This window comes from Apteryx mantelli, chromosome 14 (assembly GCF_036417845.1).
Source record: "Apteryx mantelli isolate bAptMan1 chromosome 14, bAptMan1.hap1, whole genome shotgun sequence".
Lineage (NCBI taxonomy): Eukaryota > Metazoa > Chordata > Aves > Apterygiformes > Apterygidae > Apteryx > Apteryx mantelli.
Window position 1 is genome coordinate 12,346,168 of NC_089991.1, and position 16,600 is coordinate 12,362,767.

The window sequence follows — 16,600 nt, forward strand, 5'->3', positions numbered from 1 at the left end:
AAATCGAGGCCAGGCAGCAGCAGGTGCCGATCGTGGGTGTGATACCACGTGTGGCAGACTTAACCTGCCTGGAGTTGCATATGCGGGTTTCATGCATGGGGGCTGGGATATCCTCCTAACCCTCCCCCCCATCAGTATTTTGGGTACAGAGCACAGGAAAGAGCCCTCATTCCTCTTAAGAAAATTTTCAGAGCAGCGATGCTCTCGAACTTTGAAGAGAAAAGAGTGCATCTGCTGCACACGCTCTCCCTGCGGTGGGAGATGGTACCCACGGACCGCTCCAGCTGAACCTGAGCAAAACCCAGTGAGGAAGGAGGTTTCCTTCCAGATATGGACTCACCACTGGCCTCCTGGTGCCAGCTCTTAAAGCAAATTCTTTCAATCTCAACACTGCATCTTTAAGAAATAATAGATTGCACTGACTCAGAGGAAACTGTCTGCTCCCTAATAATAAATGAGTTGTTAGCAGAGGTAGCAGACTCCCAGATTTATTTGTGATCCAAAGGGGTCACAGCTGCTTCTCATTTTCACAATGCCAAAACCAAAGAAAACACGCGTACAGGAAGAGATGAGCAGCCAGCCTCCTGCTCCTGTCTGCTTGCCACTCTCCAGCAGTTAAAAGAGACTGTCAAGTGTGATTTCATTTTGATGGAGCATTTTTTAACATAAATTTGCTGCTGTTGAAAGTGAAAGACGCACTGCATTGACTGCAAGTTAGAATAGCTAGGAAAAACACTCTAAATCTCACCTCTACATACTACACCTTTTGCATGGAGTCTGCAGCACCTTTTGCAGTTCTTGACATGAACAATCCTATAGCACGAGTGCCCCTTACTCCTACAGCAACGCACTTTATTCCTCCAGCTGCAGCCCACACACAGCTCGATTACTGCAGGCAGTACAAATGAAACAAATACACCTTCGCCACGAGCTTCTATAATCCCGCTGGCGTACGATGCTATACTTCAGTCATCTTGACCCTGATTCCCTCCACCCCCAGCCACCACTACGCTGCTCTAGTTTTCAAGCACACAGCCCTTGGAGCAAAGGGGAATTTCTTCCCTTTTGCTTTTAATGTTGCCCTGCTCATGCTGCTAGTTTGAAATCACACTTTTACCTTCCTTCTGGAGATAGGCTTGAAGCAGGAAACCTGAACGCAGATTGCTTGTCAAACTCCTCTGAGATTGCTGTCAAATGACAGTCAGAATTCAGGACCTGAGCAGAATGGGATTCAGAGTAGCCCTCAGATTTTCAGGTGTGTTTTGATCCAGGTCTGATTTGGCTCAGATGGTTGCTAAAAGATGCTACTTTAGAAATGACATTTTTTTTCTGGCCAAACAGCATTTTTAAAACTCACAAGATTGATTGTTCCTGCCTAGTCCAAGTGCTACATGGGGCTTAGCTGTGCTCTTCCCATTGGAGCTGGTGAGGATTGCTCAGTAAATCCCTGGGTGCTATTTTGAAAATGCTACAGTTAGCATCTGAAGGCATTCCTCCCCTGATGATACCGTTTCCAGGATCCCCCTGAGCCTACTGCTAGGGAAAGAGAGTGGCAGCTAGTAGCATATTGACAGAAAGGGGGAGAAAGAGATCTGTTTAAAGCAAAGAGAGCAAAAGCAAACCTGGGCATCTTTATGATAGCATCGCAAACACTACTGCCAGCAGCGAGCCCATGAAAAGTGAAAAACACAAGAGGCCAAGAGGATGACAGCACATCTCAGACTGATGGCAGGTCCCTGTCCGTGAGGGGCCACTCCAGTACTGTGCTGCAATAAAGAAGGGGATCCTGAGAAGAGCAGTTCTGTATGCCATGAACATATGTTTTCTTCACTCCTTAGCAGAAGCATTAGAATAGCACAACTGTGAACTGCCTGTTTGCAGTGTGATGCCTGCTTTTATCAAGGCCTTTACAGGCTGCTAGCAGGGAGAGCAGAAAAATGTCTGGTAAACACTAAGATATTACCTTCAGCATAGCACTGAGCCATTAGTGGAAGGACGTAGTACAGCTGCACACCCTTTGGGTAGGATTCAGTCCAGAGAAATCTGGCAAAGAAGAACTGACCTTATAAGCAAGCAGTTAGGTTACTTGGGACTTCAGAGGAAGGAAAACCTAGCTGTACTGAGACCACAAATAAGGACTTTATTTCAGAACAAGAGTAACCGGTGGGCCAAAGTTTCCCAAGCAAAGAAGAGAAATTTGGTAATGGTCTCTTAACTGGCAATTGCTATCTGAGATGTTGTGCGACAGTTTTCCCACTTCCGTGTGACTTAAGCCTTGCTAACACTGTGATTGAGCTTGAACCAGAGTTTTCTCTTTGACAGCTGTTCTGCCTCTGTGTGTGCTGGAAATGCTTTGGTCCCTCTTGCGTTGCACAGCTCAGATGCAGCCAGCACTAGACAGCTCAAAGGAGGTGAAGGTGGCCATGGGGTAGGATGGATACAGAAGACCTCTACCCAAACTACTGCTGGTTACTCCAGAACAAAGATGATGTGGGGTTTTCAAGGAAGGCTACACCTAAGTGGACAAAGCTCTCTCAAGTTGCCTCAAAAGACCCCAGGCAGAAGCTAAGGCCCCCTTCTCTCCCATGCACACTGGATGTTTAAGGAAATCTATCTGTCTCATGAGATCCCCCTCGAGCTGGGGAACCCAGACATTAGCTCTGGCTTCTTGCCCCTATAGTTCTGCCCACAACCCCTTCGCGTGTCCATTTATCTGCACAGCTATGGCTTGGTCTTCACTGTCATGAGTGGATGTACCTGAGGCTTGAGGCTGCCCTGCTGTGTGGAAGACTGTTTTTCTTGGCATAGGGCTGGAAATGCAGGTGCCATCAACACCTCCTGCCCAGGGCCTGCACAGTGAACTCACTGCTCCCCTAATTAATTTGCCTGCAAGTCTAGATGTGTGGTTTCCTCTAATGACCAGCAGTACCAAAGCACAAACTGGGCTTCATCATAGAGGGCCTATAATAGAGGTTATAATAAGAAAGGAAATACAATAATAGAGTTAATTTAATTATAGAGCTGGATGGCTCTTATTTCTGAATTATATTCAAAACCTCAGGAATTCATACTAATTAAGAGATGGCACATGAACATGGGCATTTCTTGGAACATCCAAATTAAGAGCTAGTTTGCCAGTCTTTGGGTAACAGTGCAAATGGGCTTCCTCACCACAAGCCTGGGGACAATGCGAGGCTCTGCGAGTTCAGGAGAGGCTCTGGTATCCGCTCCATCCGAGGTCTCTGCCGAGTCTGGCACACAAGGCTCTTAAGGTGGAGGATGTTATCATGATGTGGATGACTCAACGTCAGAAATTTGCCTGAGTTCATCCACACATTTCTTGCAGGTTCCCAAGGAAGCGACGACTCTTAATATCTGTCAGCCTAGGCTAATCCACATACCAGCCCCCAGCAAGACACAGCTCTCCCCATGGCCTCTCCTTTTGCTGGCACCACAAGAAACAAGCACAGTGACTCCCAGTGTACCGTCCCCCAACCCTGAAGCTGCAAACAGTGGTATTGCTTGGCATAGCCATAACTGGCTGAGCAGAAAAGACCCCAGAACCAGGACAGGCTGGAAGACTAAATTAATTCCAGTCAAATCTGCTAAAGGCACTTTGTTTGGGATGGAGGGGGGACAGCTGCTGCGCTCGCCTGTTTTTCTGCAACAGTGGACTGGAAACAGCCTCGCTGCTCAGCAGCTCTGCAGCTCGCTTCCACGCTCCTTGCCTGCAACAGCAAGTCCCCTCGGCCCCTTCCCCCACAACAGCCATATGTGGTTTAGCTTTCTATTACTTCCTTTGGTAGTTCATTAAAGATATTAATCACCTTCTGCACAAAGACACTTCTCCTGAACTCCCTGCAGGCCAGGCCTCTTTCTCAGCTGCAGCTCAGCGAGTTGCTTCAGTCTTTGTAGTGCTGTGACACGGTGCTGGCGTCCCAGCTGTGCTCCCATTTCCCTTGCTGGTCTAGGACCCTGCTAGACACCGATCGGTCAGTCACCACAAGCCTCCCCTTGCCACGGGTGCTCCAGCAGGAGCCTGCTTTCAAGCTGACCTGCCCCCACCATGGTCTGTATCTCAGCGTTTGCTGTCTCACTCAGCATTTGAGGTCTCACCCTCTCCCAGCTTTGCTGCTCCGTTCCTGCAGGGTTTGGGCCTGGGGACAGTGCCAGAGTGCTGGGGACTACGTGATAAAAGGAGCTCATGCCTCCTCCAAAGTGCAGGACAGCAAGGCCTGCTCGTGAGCAGGGACGGGAGAGAGGGCAGGGAGGGAAGGGGACTGCACCAAGAAACAGCCAGCATAAAAAGGCAAGTGATAACACAGGAGAGCTGCATGCAAGTGAACTGGGCTAGAGAGAAAGGGCTGTACAACAACACCCCTCCAGTGTTAGCAAATACAGAGAGACAGATCCTTCCCCATGCAGAGCTCTCGAGCAATTACAGCACATAACCTGGGACAAGCTCCGATCCTGGTACAATGCAGAGGAGTGGGGCTTTGTTCCTGGCTTGGAAAGGCCATGCCTGGACTCCCTGGCTATTGGAAAGGTGCTACTGTAAATGCACCCAGCCCGTTTCCCTGGCCAAATCATCCAGCCCCTTGCCTATGTGCTGTCACATACCCATGAGCTACAGCCTGCCCTCAGGCTGTGCTGCATCGCTGCATGTGCCTGCATGCCCCATCTCCGGGCCAGCACACACGTGGCGTGACGTGACGTGACGTGTGTGCTCATCATGCTGTGAGGCTTCTGCAGCATATGGGGCTGAAGGAGGGGAAAGCAGAGTGGCGTGTCAGGACCATTGCAGCAGAAAGACGGCTGCAGGCCATGTTAAATGCGTTGGCGGTTCCTAATCATCACCCAGTGCAGGGGACTCCCTGCCCTGAGTGCTGATGCTTGTGGAAGGGGGAAGCCAGGAGCGTATGCTGAGCTATGGCTCTAGCTGGACAGGAGACTCCAGCAGACTCTTGCCAGCCCCTTTACTTGATTTTGTCCCCTCTCAGTTCACTATACCAGAGCCCCACAGGGATCTACGTTCACATGCTTTGAGTACATATTTCGGCAGTGGGAAGCACAGTTCTCAGAAAGCAAAAACTTGTCAGGCTTTGGGTAAGGACTGAAAAGAAAGATAAGGAAAAACTCCAGCTACAGCACCTCCACAGCCCCTCCAAAGCTGCTGCCCTTCCTCCTTTCCTTGCCAGGTCTCCAAGCTCTGCTCCTGACAGCAGAATTTCCCCAGGCTCCGTCCCTGCTTGCTCTCTGCTGAACTCTGCTCGCCCACGCTCTCTCCAAGTGCTCCCATGCCTGCTGGTATTTTTTCTGCTGCTCACATGCCAGAATAGCAATACAGTCCTCCTCCTCGCGGATAACGCCGGACAGGGCACGTCAGTGCTGCGTGGAAGGAAAACTAACAGGCTGAGGCACTCTGGGGATCTCGGTAGGCCAGCAGGAGAAAAACCACGTCTGAATCAGTGTAGCCACTGATGTCTTTTGCTCACTGAAGCTTACCGCTAGCAAAGATCAAAGTGAAGTGTTTGGCAGGGCGGGGAGGTGAGGAACAGCCCCCCCATCATATGAAATCCTTCTTCACGACATCCAGATTACCTGCAGCGGTTCCTGTAGCTATCCTCAGACCCTCCGGCCCTCAACCTTTCATCTCCCTCCCACTTCATCTCTATTAGCATGGTTACAGGACCTCGCTTACTAAATCAAAGCCAAGACTCTCACGGTATCCAGAGAGATACGGATACATACGTACATCCGCACAAGAATCCTGCCATCAGTTGTATGTTACATCTCACTCTAAGACATCAGTTGTTTTCTTTTGCACTCCTCCACTGTGTCAAAAACAAATAAAATAAAGAATAAAGAGACCCTCTTGAAGAAGCCAAGATATGGCAATTTGTAGCTGTTACTCGCCTCTTCATTGCCGCTCGCTGCTACTTCCTTAAGAGATCAATCTGTCCTGTGAAGCATACACATGCCTCCTCTTCGACTGCAACCTCAGATGAGGGCTGACAAGGGTGTGGTTTGGGGAAAATGGAGAAAATAAATGAGAAACACTAATAAAAAGCATCAACATTGCTAGTTTTGTTGTTGGTGTGGGGGTGTTCTGTTTGTTTTTTTTAAAGACTGCCCCGGAGGGAACGAGTGGGCACAGCTGTTAAAGGGCAGTAAGAGGAAATCAACTAGAGACTCGTTACTGTGTGAGCTAATGAGCGATCAGTTCAGCAGGTGAGCAGGGAACAGTTTATGCTGCATGGCATGCTGTTATTATTATAATCATTCTCTGTTATTTTGAAATGTCTTTTTCTGGGCTGATGGTGGATTGCTAATGGCTGAATTCGGCCCTTCTCCTGCACATTGCCTCATACCTGACTCTATCAGAAGTCCTTGTAAAGCTCATCTCTCTTTACAAGAATGCAGTTGAAATAAATGCATCTTTGTCTTAGGACTTGTGTTAATACCACACCCTGGAGAATTTTGGATCTGCAAAATATTAAAGAGTCTCTCTGACTTACCGCCTGTTTAAGGAACATATTTATTCTGTTTTTGCACAGAATCCCATGTTTTACTGAAGCTAACCAGAGTGGTTTCCATTTCTGCTGGCAGAGAACTGTTGCCTTCAGGGCCTCAACCCTACTAAGGACAATGCTAATGTATATAACTAAGATTTCCACTAGAGTTTTGGAAAGGAACCATGTTCTTTCATGCTGCCTTCCTCATAGTCATACAAAGATTTCACTCTAACCTTGCTAATATGCCAAAAATAAAATCCATGTGTGTGCTGCTTAGTAGGGTCCCTGTCACATGGAAAAGCTTTATTTTTTAGAGAAGAAAGGATGAGCTGGGAGTGGAAACTGCGACTGTCACACAATGGGCAGGTCTGGCTTCAGTGGCCATTTCTAAAATCTCTTCTTTATACACTGCAGACCCAAATTTTACTTCTTCACTCTCTTTTCTGCTTTTCATCAATGAATATTCGGGATCCTTTCCAGACGAGCAGTCAGATTTTCAGGTGTGAAATTCCCCCTATTCGTCCTCTGATTTTTGCTAATCACAACTGTCACATCAGCTTTTTTCCCCAGGCACTGCTCCCCACTGCCCGGGATGAAAAATAAATAAAAACGCTGCCCCGCAGAGAACGAGTACCCGCAGCCCCTTTGGAAAGGAACGGACACACAGGACTGAGGGAAACCTGTTCCTGGGCTGCCTTAGCCAAATGAGAGTCGAGCATCATTAATGTCCCTGAAGATGATATTGGCCCATGTTCACCCAGGCCTCTTTGTGCCCAGATCCGTATCGGCAGACAGAAAGCCCGCCCTGTCCTGGCAGCTGTGGTGGAGGAAACCGCTTGGCACTCGTGTTTTACAGGCTTTTCCTTCCTGGGGAAAGCACATGGGACGAGCACAACCCATCCCTGCCAAGAGCGGTGAGTGCCAAGCCCGCGGCGCCCACCCCAGCTCTGCCCCCAGGAGGCGGGTGCCACCCCGAGCACCCGCGCACTTCGGTTTGGCAGTCCCTCAACGCTGAATTTCACCCTGCTGCTGAGAGGCCCATCAGCACCCTCTTTAAGAGGGGAGTTTACAGTAAGCTGGTAGCATCTCACTAAACAAACATTTGATTAATAGAAAGCCACAGTCCATCCCTGCCAGAAACTGAGCATCCTCAACCCCAATTGATTTAATGTGAATTGATGCTCTGTGATTCATCTGCCTGCATCAGATCTTTGCCCATGACAAAATCTAAAGAGATACGTTTCTGTGTAGTACCTACATTGTGATAATCAGACTGCATCTGATCATTAAACCCATGTTTCTGCTGGCTTAACTCACATTAAAGTCATAGCTAGCATTCTAGGACCTACAGAAAAAAAATCCCAAAACATTTATGAGATTCTGACATTGCAAAAATAAAAATAAACCTACCAACATCACAACAAGAACTGGGCTTATTTGGATTGCAGAAGTTTAATTACAAAAATTGCATTTTAATTGATTGCTGTCGGAATAATTACAGCAACACCTTTCCAAGAAATGGCGACCACTGTATGTTTGTCAACAAAGAAGCTTCTTTTAATTCAATGTGCAATAATTGTTCAATTAAGCCAAATTTAGATCCCCATTTGAGAACATTCAAATGTTTGCCTATTCCTTCCTGTCTCTGAGAGGTAATTTAAGAGATAAAAGCAATCTCCAGAAATAATGTATCTATATATGTATGCGTCCAAGAATAAGAAGAAAAAATAAATACTTCATTTTATAGCTGATCTGAATCTAAGCTTGCTGTTATTGATAAGAACATAAGCACCGAGTGAGTGATCACTACAAATCCCTTCCTAATTGGCAGTGGGAGGCCTTCTTAAAACATGAACAGGCAACAACCTGCATGTTCATTCTATAATACGCGCTACGGAGTCAAACGTTGATATTCCAGCAGTGCCCCCAGACCCTACTCAGTGGGAGGATTCCACAGTGCCCGCAGGAAGAGAGGAAGAGAGACGGATACCTAATTCGCTGAAGAATAGGGATCTTGGTTTTCAGGCTCTTTGCAATTTTTCATGCAGCTGCAAAATCCTGCAGACTTCCCTGTTTCAGGGATCCAGCTCCTGAATGTCTCTTCACAGTAGCCCAACACTGAAGCACACCCAAAGGCTAATTGCTGCACCAGCAAAGCTCAGGGCTCAGAGCAGAGGGGGTATGTTTAGTATCTGGCTGTCCCTGCAAAGTGGCATGGGTCTGCAGGGACAGATGTACCAAGGTGGCGACTCACCTCCTGCAAGCACTGCTCAGCGGGGCACGTCTCCCAGGTCCCTGCCAGGGCAGCAGATTCGCCGCTGCACCATCACCTTCCCCATCCAGCTCACCGCCGCGGCCAGGGCAGCGAGCGTGGCAGCCGCCATCCCGCCTGGGCTCCCTTGGGGACACCAGGCAGAGGCTGAACAAAGGAGCTCCTGCGCCACAGCCTAAATAACACCGAGGAGCTGGTGCTGAAACAACTGGTATCCCCCAAGGAGCTGCACGGAGAGGCCCCCACCTCACACACAGCAGTGAACTACACATGCATAAACGGAGGCTGAGAGGTGGGGTAGGTGAGAAGTGTCCCCGGCAGGGGCTGCCTCACATAAGCAGCCTCTCATAGTCAAGTCATCCATCTGCTGCCAACGGGACGTTGTGTTTCTGTCCACCACAGACCTCCCAGGGATAGGAATTTGCAGCTCCCTCCTAAGCTTCAGCCTTCCCTGTGTCCTTGCAACTGGCATGGAGCAGCCCTCTTCCCCCATCTCTCCTCTCTGACTTGCAGCATCTCCTGTCGAGCTGGGTCTGCCTGAGCAGAGTCACTCACAGGAAAACCTGGCAAGAGAGAGTTTGCTGGAGACTATGTTGAAGCCACAAACCTCTTTTCCAATCATGGCCAAAGATAAAACCTGAGAACAGGTCTTCAAAGGTGACCAGAAGGGTTTTGCTCTGCTGCATCACTATACAAACCTTTTCGCTACATCACAACATCATTTTCCCCTTTAGAGTCACCTGGCACTGCTATATACTTCTGTTGAAGGAAGGATTGTAAATTCATCTTCTCCTGAAACAACTGTCTTGGCATTAGGAGAGGCAGCACAAAAGTATAAAGTCTTCTAACCTTTATCTAAGAACATTCAAAGTGGCAGGATGTGTATTTTCATCACGTGGCAGAGGCTGGCAAGCCACACAATGCACCCAGGTGCAAGCACAGAGCTGTTCATTACCATATATTCTGTGGGATGGAATGAATTCAGGAATATATTTCAGTTATTGAAATATTTCAGCCCATATTTCAGTGATGCAAGAACATTAGTATTAACCACATGCATGAAATATGAGGTTACTGCACGTTGTATTTACTACCTATTTTGCTTTCTTAATATTTACATAAAGATTTACTTAAAATCATAATCTAATGACATGTTATGCCCAAGGATCATTGGAACCTTAGATCTGCTTTGACCACATGGAGGTATTCAAAATCACTGTGCAACAATAAAAAGTCCAGGACTGGAAGCATCAGAAATGTGAAAATTATTGTTGGGCTGTCACAGTGACAGCACAGCAACAACTGCAGCCTCCTAATGTTTTTCAGGGTTTACCACCTTCATGGATATTATTGTTACCAATATACAATTATTACTAGCACATCATTAACGGTTTCCTGTCACTGTCACCTGTGCCCAAATGAATATATCTTATCCTGTAAGCTCATCCGCTGTCACACCAAAACTTGCTCGTCCTTACTGGTAAGCAGATATGTGTCAGTCAGAGGTAGACAGCGTCACAGTCAATGCTGATATAGATTTTGCATACTATCTCCTTAGACGGGGTGCTGTCATTTTGCTGCAGTTCATCCTGGCACTTCATCATTGTCTCGCAAACCGCCCAACAAAGCTTTTTGCTTCTGCAGTCACCGCTGGCTCGTAATACATGTTTTGTACTTTGAACGATGCTGCTTCAGGCACTTGTCATAAAGACTGCTTTTAGCATACGAGGCCGGATGCTAGCACAAGGACTTGCCATGGGGCTGTGATCTGGTGGTCTTACTCAGATGTCCTGCTTGAGTCCCTGAGATGTGCAGCACCAGGTTTATAGCTGAACCATCAGGGATACAGGTAATTCCAGCTACAGAGAAACGCTATGTTCTCTATCTCCATGGGAACAAAAATTGGTACTTGTAACTGGTATCATGGACAGTCTTTTCTCAGAAGACAAGGACCACTGCGTGGGTAGGGTTTTCATTCTCTGTAAATAAACAGATCTTTCTGCTAATATCTAGTCTTGGCAACTGGGCAGGGAATTTGCTAGAAGATAAGGATGGAGATAATTCCTGGCAAAAGTTTCACCCCAGCTTTATAGAGTATCAAAACCAGGTCTCCCATAGCCTGCTTTTTTTCCCCCTTAGGGTACATGGATTAACACCTTCCTTTGTGCTTACAAAACAAATGCTGCTTTCAATAGTCTTGAAGAACTTGGGAAGTTTTTAATTAAAAAAAAAAAAAACGAGGACAAGTGAAGTTGGACTGTGCAGAGTGCTTTGCTGGTCTGATCTAGGACAATGTGCCCTACATAGAGCTCAAATATAACATCCTTTGGGAGACCGTCTTGCTTCCATTCAGCTTTTGTGAGACCACCCCCGCCCCCATGATACTAATGACAGATTTCTTAAGCACAACTACCATCCTGGTCTCCCTATCATTGCTAATGCTGTAAACAAAATCATTAGTGGCAGGCGTACAGAGGGAGGGAAAACTATGCACAGACGGAGAATTTATTCTACTGACATATTCTTGCAGTTTGTGCTTTCTTACTGCTATCAGCACTGAAATAGCTTGTCCCCAGCCACAGTCAGCAACTCTGCCGCAGGTGGGTGATGCTTTCCCTTGACAGATGCAAGGTCTGTCTTTTTCTTACATTTGTCCATTTTTTCTGCCAAGGAAGTGCCATTGGATTGGGCTGAAATAGTTGCTCTTGCTTGATGGAAACCTTGTAGTTGGCAAATAGAGGGATATTAAGGAAAACAGAAAATCTTTAGATGTGCCATTAGATACTCCAGTGAAAGTGTGGCCAAATTATTACTTCTCTCTCCTTCTGTGTCTCACTGACCAAGAAATTCCTGCAATCTTGTACTCGCAAACAACCAACAGGAAAAAAAAAGCAACTTTCCTTTCCTTCAAAGAGCCTCATTAATTCTCCTCCTGCACATTCCTGGATGCTTTTTGCAGGAAGGCATTTCTCCCTTCTGTGTAATCTTCAGCAGAGAGAACAGTTTGTGTCCACCTCTATCCCACTCTCCACATGACTAAACTGCAGAGAGGATGTTTCAGTGAATCAAAAGGATACTACAGACGCGAGCCAATAACAACCCACCAAGCTTTGCAAGGGAAAGGGTTCCTTCAGTCCCTCCTGTTCTTACTGCCGGTCCTCATACCCACACGCAGCCATGCACGCACAGAGAATGAAAGCACTGTGTCTGACACTAGGTTGAACTGAGGAATTCTTTGTGCATCAAATCCCGGAGGCGCTAGCCCATCTTACACAGCCCTGCGCTGCTTACGCCAAGAGAAGCAAATGCTGCAATATTCCCTCTTGCAACTGCAGGGCTGTGTTCTGGGTTTTGCTTTCCTCTGGTTCCTTTCTGGCCTTTTTTGTTGCTAATCTTGGCATCACCTGGCAATCCATTTTTTCTTCTCCCAACTCTATTGCATAACAAGAACAGCACAGCCACTGCGCTGTGCTTCAGCAGTGTGCAACTAAGTCCTAGGAACAAATCCGCTGTGCCAGTTCTATCTTAAATACTCTTTTTTGGAGGCTATTTCACTGTTGTTTGAAACAAGAACTCTCACTCTTTCACTGTTGTTTGAAACAAGAACACTCTTACCTCTCTGTGATTATTGGGCACGTCCCTTATTTTAGATCTGGACTCCACCTGCACCAAGCTGCTATTTTATGCTAGGTTTTTCTTAAGCGAGAGGACAGATGGCTAAAATGGGGCTGGAGAAGAAGTTGTTCACACTAAAGAGACACTTCTGTGCCTCCAGTGGGTGGAAAGGGGTGTCTGTGTTGCACATCATGGCTATAGGAAACACAGGAAAAAACCTTGACGTGATGAGCCAGGCAGAGGTTAGAGAACCAAGAGGAAATGAATTGTTGGCGGGTTTTATAGCGCTTTGGAAACATCAAAGGAGAAAATGCAAGATGTGCTGAACAAGTGCAGCACTCACCCCTATGTCTCAGCACAAATCAAAAAGTTTCAGAAATCTCTTGCCCATGCGGATTTTTTTTGTATGGCCCTTGATGGAGAATCACATGTTTGGAGCAAGATATCCCATATTTCAGGCACAAAAAAACCCAGTCAGGAATAAAGAAACCAGAGTAAGAGAAAACATGGCAAACGCCACTACTTACAGGTGTATGTCATTTCAAAGCTGTCGCTAATGTTCACAATGTCAATCTGGGGAAGGAGCTTAGGGGGTTCCGTGAGCTGAGACAACGCAAACCTAAAAGCTGCATGTTCCTGGGACTGTTGATTAGGAAATAACCCCCCTGGGGAGAAAAACAGAACAGAAAAAAAGGTCTTAAACACACTGATGTTAGAAGGTTCTTTGGTCCAAAATACTCTGGTGAGCAGAGGCTGCAGCTCCCCAGCTCAGGCAGCGCCTCTATCCCCCGAAACCCTCCCGCGCACAAGCCCCCAGGGGGTTTTGTGCCCGCTGTAGACAGGCTGGGAGCAGAAAACCTTTACAGACCGTGCCTTATGTAATATCTGGATCGCAAATACAGCAGCCCTGATGCTTCCTTGGGCCTGGTGGGCAACAGGGTCAGGCTGAACTGTGGGATCTGGCTCAACCTCACTCCCCATAACTTTAAGGAAGAGAAACAGAAGCTCCCAATGTTACCTTTACAGAGGAGGAATTGGAGTATTTCTGCCTCCTCCCACTCATAATTAGGCCCAGATTGAAACCTGCCCCCCTTGCTCGCCAGGAGGAGGGGTTGGCTCCAGGGGGAGGGAAGGGACTCCCCGGGGCGAGGGATTCCTGGGGAAGACCGGCAGAGCCCGGCGCGGCGGGCAGCGCTGGGGGACGGAGGCCAGGGCTCACGGAGAGCCAGAGCCACGCTCAGCCTTGCCCGCGCCAGAACACCTGCTGCTGCTGCTGCTGCCGCAAGTTTGCTGCACTGAAAAGCCCCAAATTCCTTTAGCAGGTGACAGTGGTCAAACTCAGAGAGGGCAGGAACTGAAAACTCAGCCCTGAGAAGGATCGATCTGAGCAGAAACACAGACAAGCCCAGAACCGTAGGGCAGTATATATCAGATACGACCTGGGACCAGGCTGGACCCAGGCTCAGAGCCTCGTCTCTCCCCACAAACCCTGGAACAAAGTGCAGGGATAAGCTGGTCCTAGGAAAAGTTTCTGCTCCTGCCACTGCAGGAAACTTGGCTTGTGGCAGATGCCTTCATATCCTCCAGAAAGATGCTATTAGATTTGGACTGTCTTGTAATCTGTGTGCATTTAGAGGCAGCACTGTTATTTTCATTTTACAGGTAGGGAAACAAAGCGCTCAGCAGCAAGGTGGAATTAGAATAAAGAAGCAGATAGTATCAGTACCAGCCTCCAGGGCAGATGGCTTGGGAGAGAAACAAATGTGCAGAGACCTGCTAAGCAATGGCATTTTGCACATCTCCAGTTCAGAGGGCATCTTCTTGTGCAGGAAGGGCTATTTGTGCACGGACATGCCTGCCCTCCCTCCCCCCATGCCTAATCGTGGGTGTCAGAGGAAGAAGCAGCTAGTAGCTAAGTTAAGCTGTTATATATGTTTGTTGAAAGGGAAAGAATCTGAGATGTTGCACAGATTTGAGGTAAAGGGGAGGCAGGAAGGGAGGGAGACAGGGATGCAGCATAAATGGCAATAAAAGCACCAGTTGTGCAGCTGGACTAAGGCAGGAGTTGCTTGAACTTGGGGGATTAGCAACTGATTGCATTGTACAGACAGCGGAGGGGGGAAAGAAAAGCAGCAGGCAAGGGAAGGGAATTTGGGACCTGGTTACAAATCATCATCAATAAAGATCAATGGGAGAGTAACAACAAGCCTGGAGAGGGGGGTGAGGAGCACTGAGAAGTTACAGAATGGGAGAAGGGAAGAAAGGAATCAAACAGGCACTGCCGGTGCGCAGGGGAAGCAAGGAGCATGAAATGAAGAGAGACTTCAATGCAACATCTTCCCCCACCAGCTCTGCCCTTCTTCTTTAGCAACAACAACAGAGAGCGCCTGTTTGCTACCTCTCGTCCCAGTTACCTACAGATGAGAGCACCCTCACAAAAACATATAATGCAACCGCTGCTTTTGCAAATGCAGCAACGCACAATGGCAGCCCAGACATTTCCCGTAGCAAGAAACAGATTTTTTTTTGTGCTTCCTCCATTTCAGAGGCACTTTTCTCCCTCTGTGTTGGTGTGTGTGCAGGCATTTATTCCCAATCTTCCCCTCCCCCCAAAGCAAATTGATACACATCTCTGCTATTGCAATAGCCTCCCCAGCTCGTACCAACACGCAAATCCAGCCCGTGCAGTTCACCCCTCTCTCATGCACACACATTCCTCCTTTGCAAGCAAATGAACGGGTCAGTTTTCCCCCACCACCCCCTCTCCACCCCTACCACTTGCCAGAACGTCACTCCCCACCGGCCCCGAGCTCTGCACTCACCTATCTGGATATTGTTGGGGAAATTGGCCCCTAACACCGCCCCTAGGAAACTGGTGCAGAAGAAGGCAAAAATGTGCTGCATATTCCCTTTTGCATTGGCGAAAAAGAAGCCCAGTTCCAAGCATAGATTTGATTTTTCCCCCGCTCTGCTCTCTTTAGCTGGCTCCCTTGCCTCCCTTCTGCCGTGCCGTCTGGATCGGGCGTCTCTTTCTGGGGGAATCCAGCGCTGAGACTGCTGCTTAACACCGACTGACAGCAGGCTTAACTGAGCACTGCGAGAAAGAAAGAGAGCCCGCTCCTCATCCACATCCCTCCCCCGTCACACACACACACACACACGCACACACACACGCGCACACACCCCGTGCACTTCCCTCGAGCTAATTCGCCTTCCCCTCGCTAGTGCTCAACAGCTGGGTACCGCAGCCCCCTCGCTCCGGCTCTTCCCCGGGCTCCCTGGCTGTGTTCTCTTAGGGCAATTCACACCTACCCCGAAATTCCCGGCTGCCCCCTCGCCCCTCAACTTTTCTTGGCACGAGCTAGAAAAAAACCTGCAAATCAGTAGGTGGCAAACTCCTCTAGAGAAAGGGCTTCAACTCCTGTGCCGCTGAGCCATCGCTTCCCGAACCAGGCTCTCACCCCGCGGCCAGGAGTAGGACAGAGCAGTCTCTACAGCCTGGATCCTTAGGACAACAAAAAGGGATGTATCCTGCAAATGTGCCCTGGAAGGAAGGATTTCTGAGGACCAGACGAGAGAGACTCTGAGGAGGAAAGGGAATGCCTCCCCCCACACCTTTCTCGCCGGGTTCCCGCTATCTCCGTCCTGCCCAGCATTAACCTCCGAGACGTCTCCCCCCACCCATGGCTGCTGTGGAGGAACGTGCGCTAGCCAGCACCATCGGACAGGGCAGGCTTCCAGAACTGAGGGGTTATTTTGGCCTGAATCATTATAGGAGCCGTTTTGTGACAGTTTTGGTGAGGTTGTAGCTTATTTGACTGTAAGCAGCTTTGCTTGAAAACAAAAGGGAAAAAAAACAATAAAAATAACTACAATAAAAATACAGCCCTTGGGCACAACGTGGGATTTAGAGACGTTTTGGGCAGAAGTGCTTATCTGGCAAACACAGAGCCATGGCCATCTCAGAAAGGAAAAAAACCATCCATTCGCCTCTGAGATACATGAAGTCCCAAACCAAGCTTGGGGCCTCTTGTGCCAGAACCTGTCTATCCATGACCGAGCAAAGACAGGCGGCCCTGACTGTCTGCAGCCTGACTAGACACCAAGGGTAAAAGGCAGAGAGGAAACAGGCTTGTCCATGGCAGAGTCAGAACTAGGACTCAGACGCTCCGTGGCCTGCATCAGTGTGCGATGCCTT

The 16,600-nt window shown here is 48.3% G+C and overlaps 1 protein-coding gene across 1 annotated transcript in view; it reads right to left on the reverse strand.

Annotated features, from left to right (window-relative positions):
- The window catches only part of GRIA1 (glutamate ionotropic receptor AMPA type subunit 1), a 129,018-nt gene extending 113,712 nt beyond the window's left edge, over positions 1–15,306 (reverse strand). The window contains exons 1-2 of the mRNA XM_013953652.2: positions 15,225–15,306; positions 12,930–13,067 (exon numbers count right to left, since the gene is read on the reverse strand). Of these exons, the coding sequence (XP_013809106.2) occupies positions 12,930–13,067; positions 15,225–15,306 (220 nt within the window). The remainder of the gene's footprint in view (positions 1–12,929; positions 13,068–15,224) is intronic.
- Between the last annotated feature and the right edge of the window lie 1,294 nt (positions 15,307–16,600).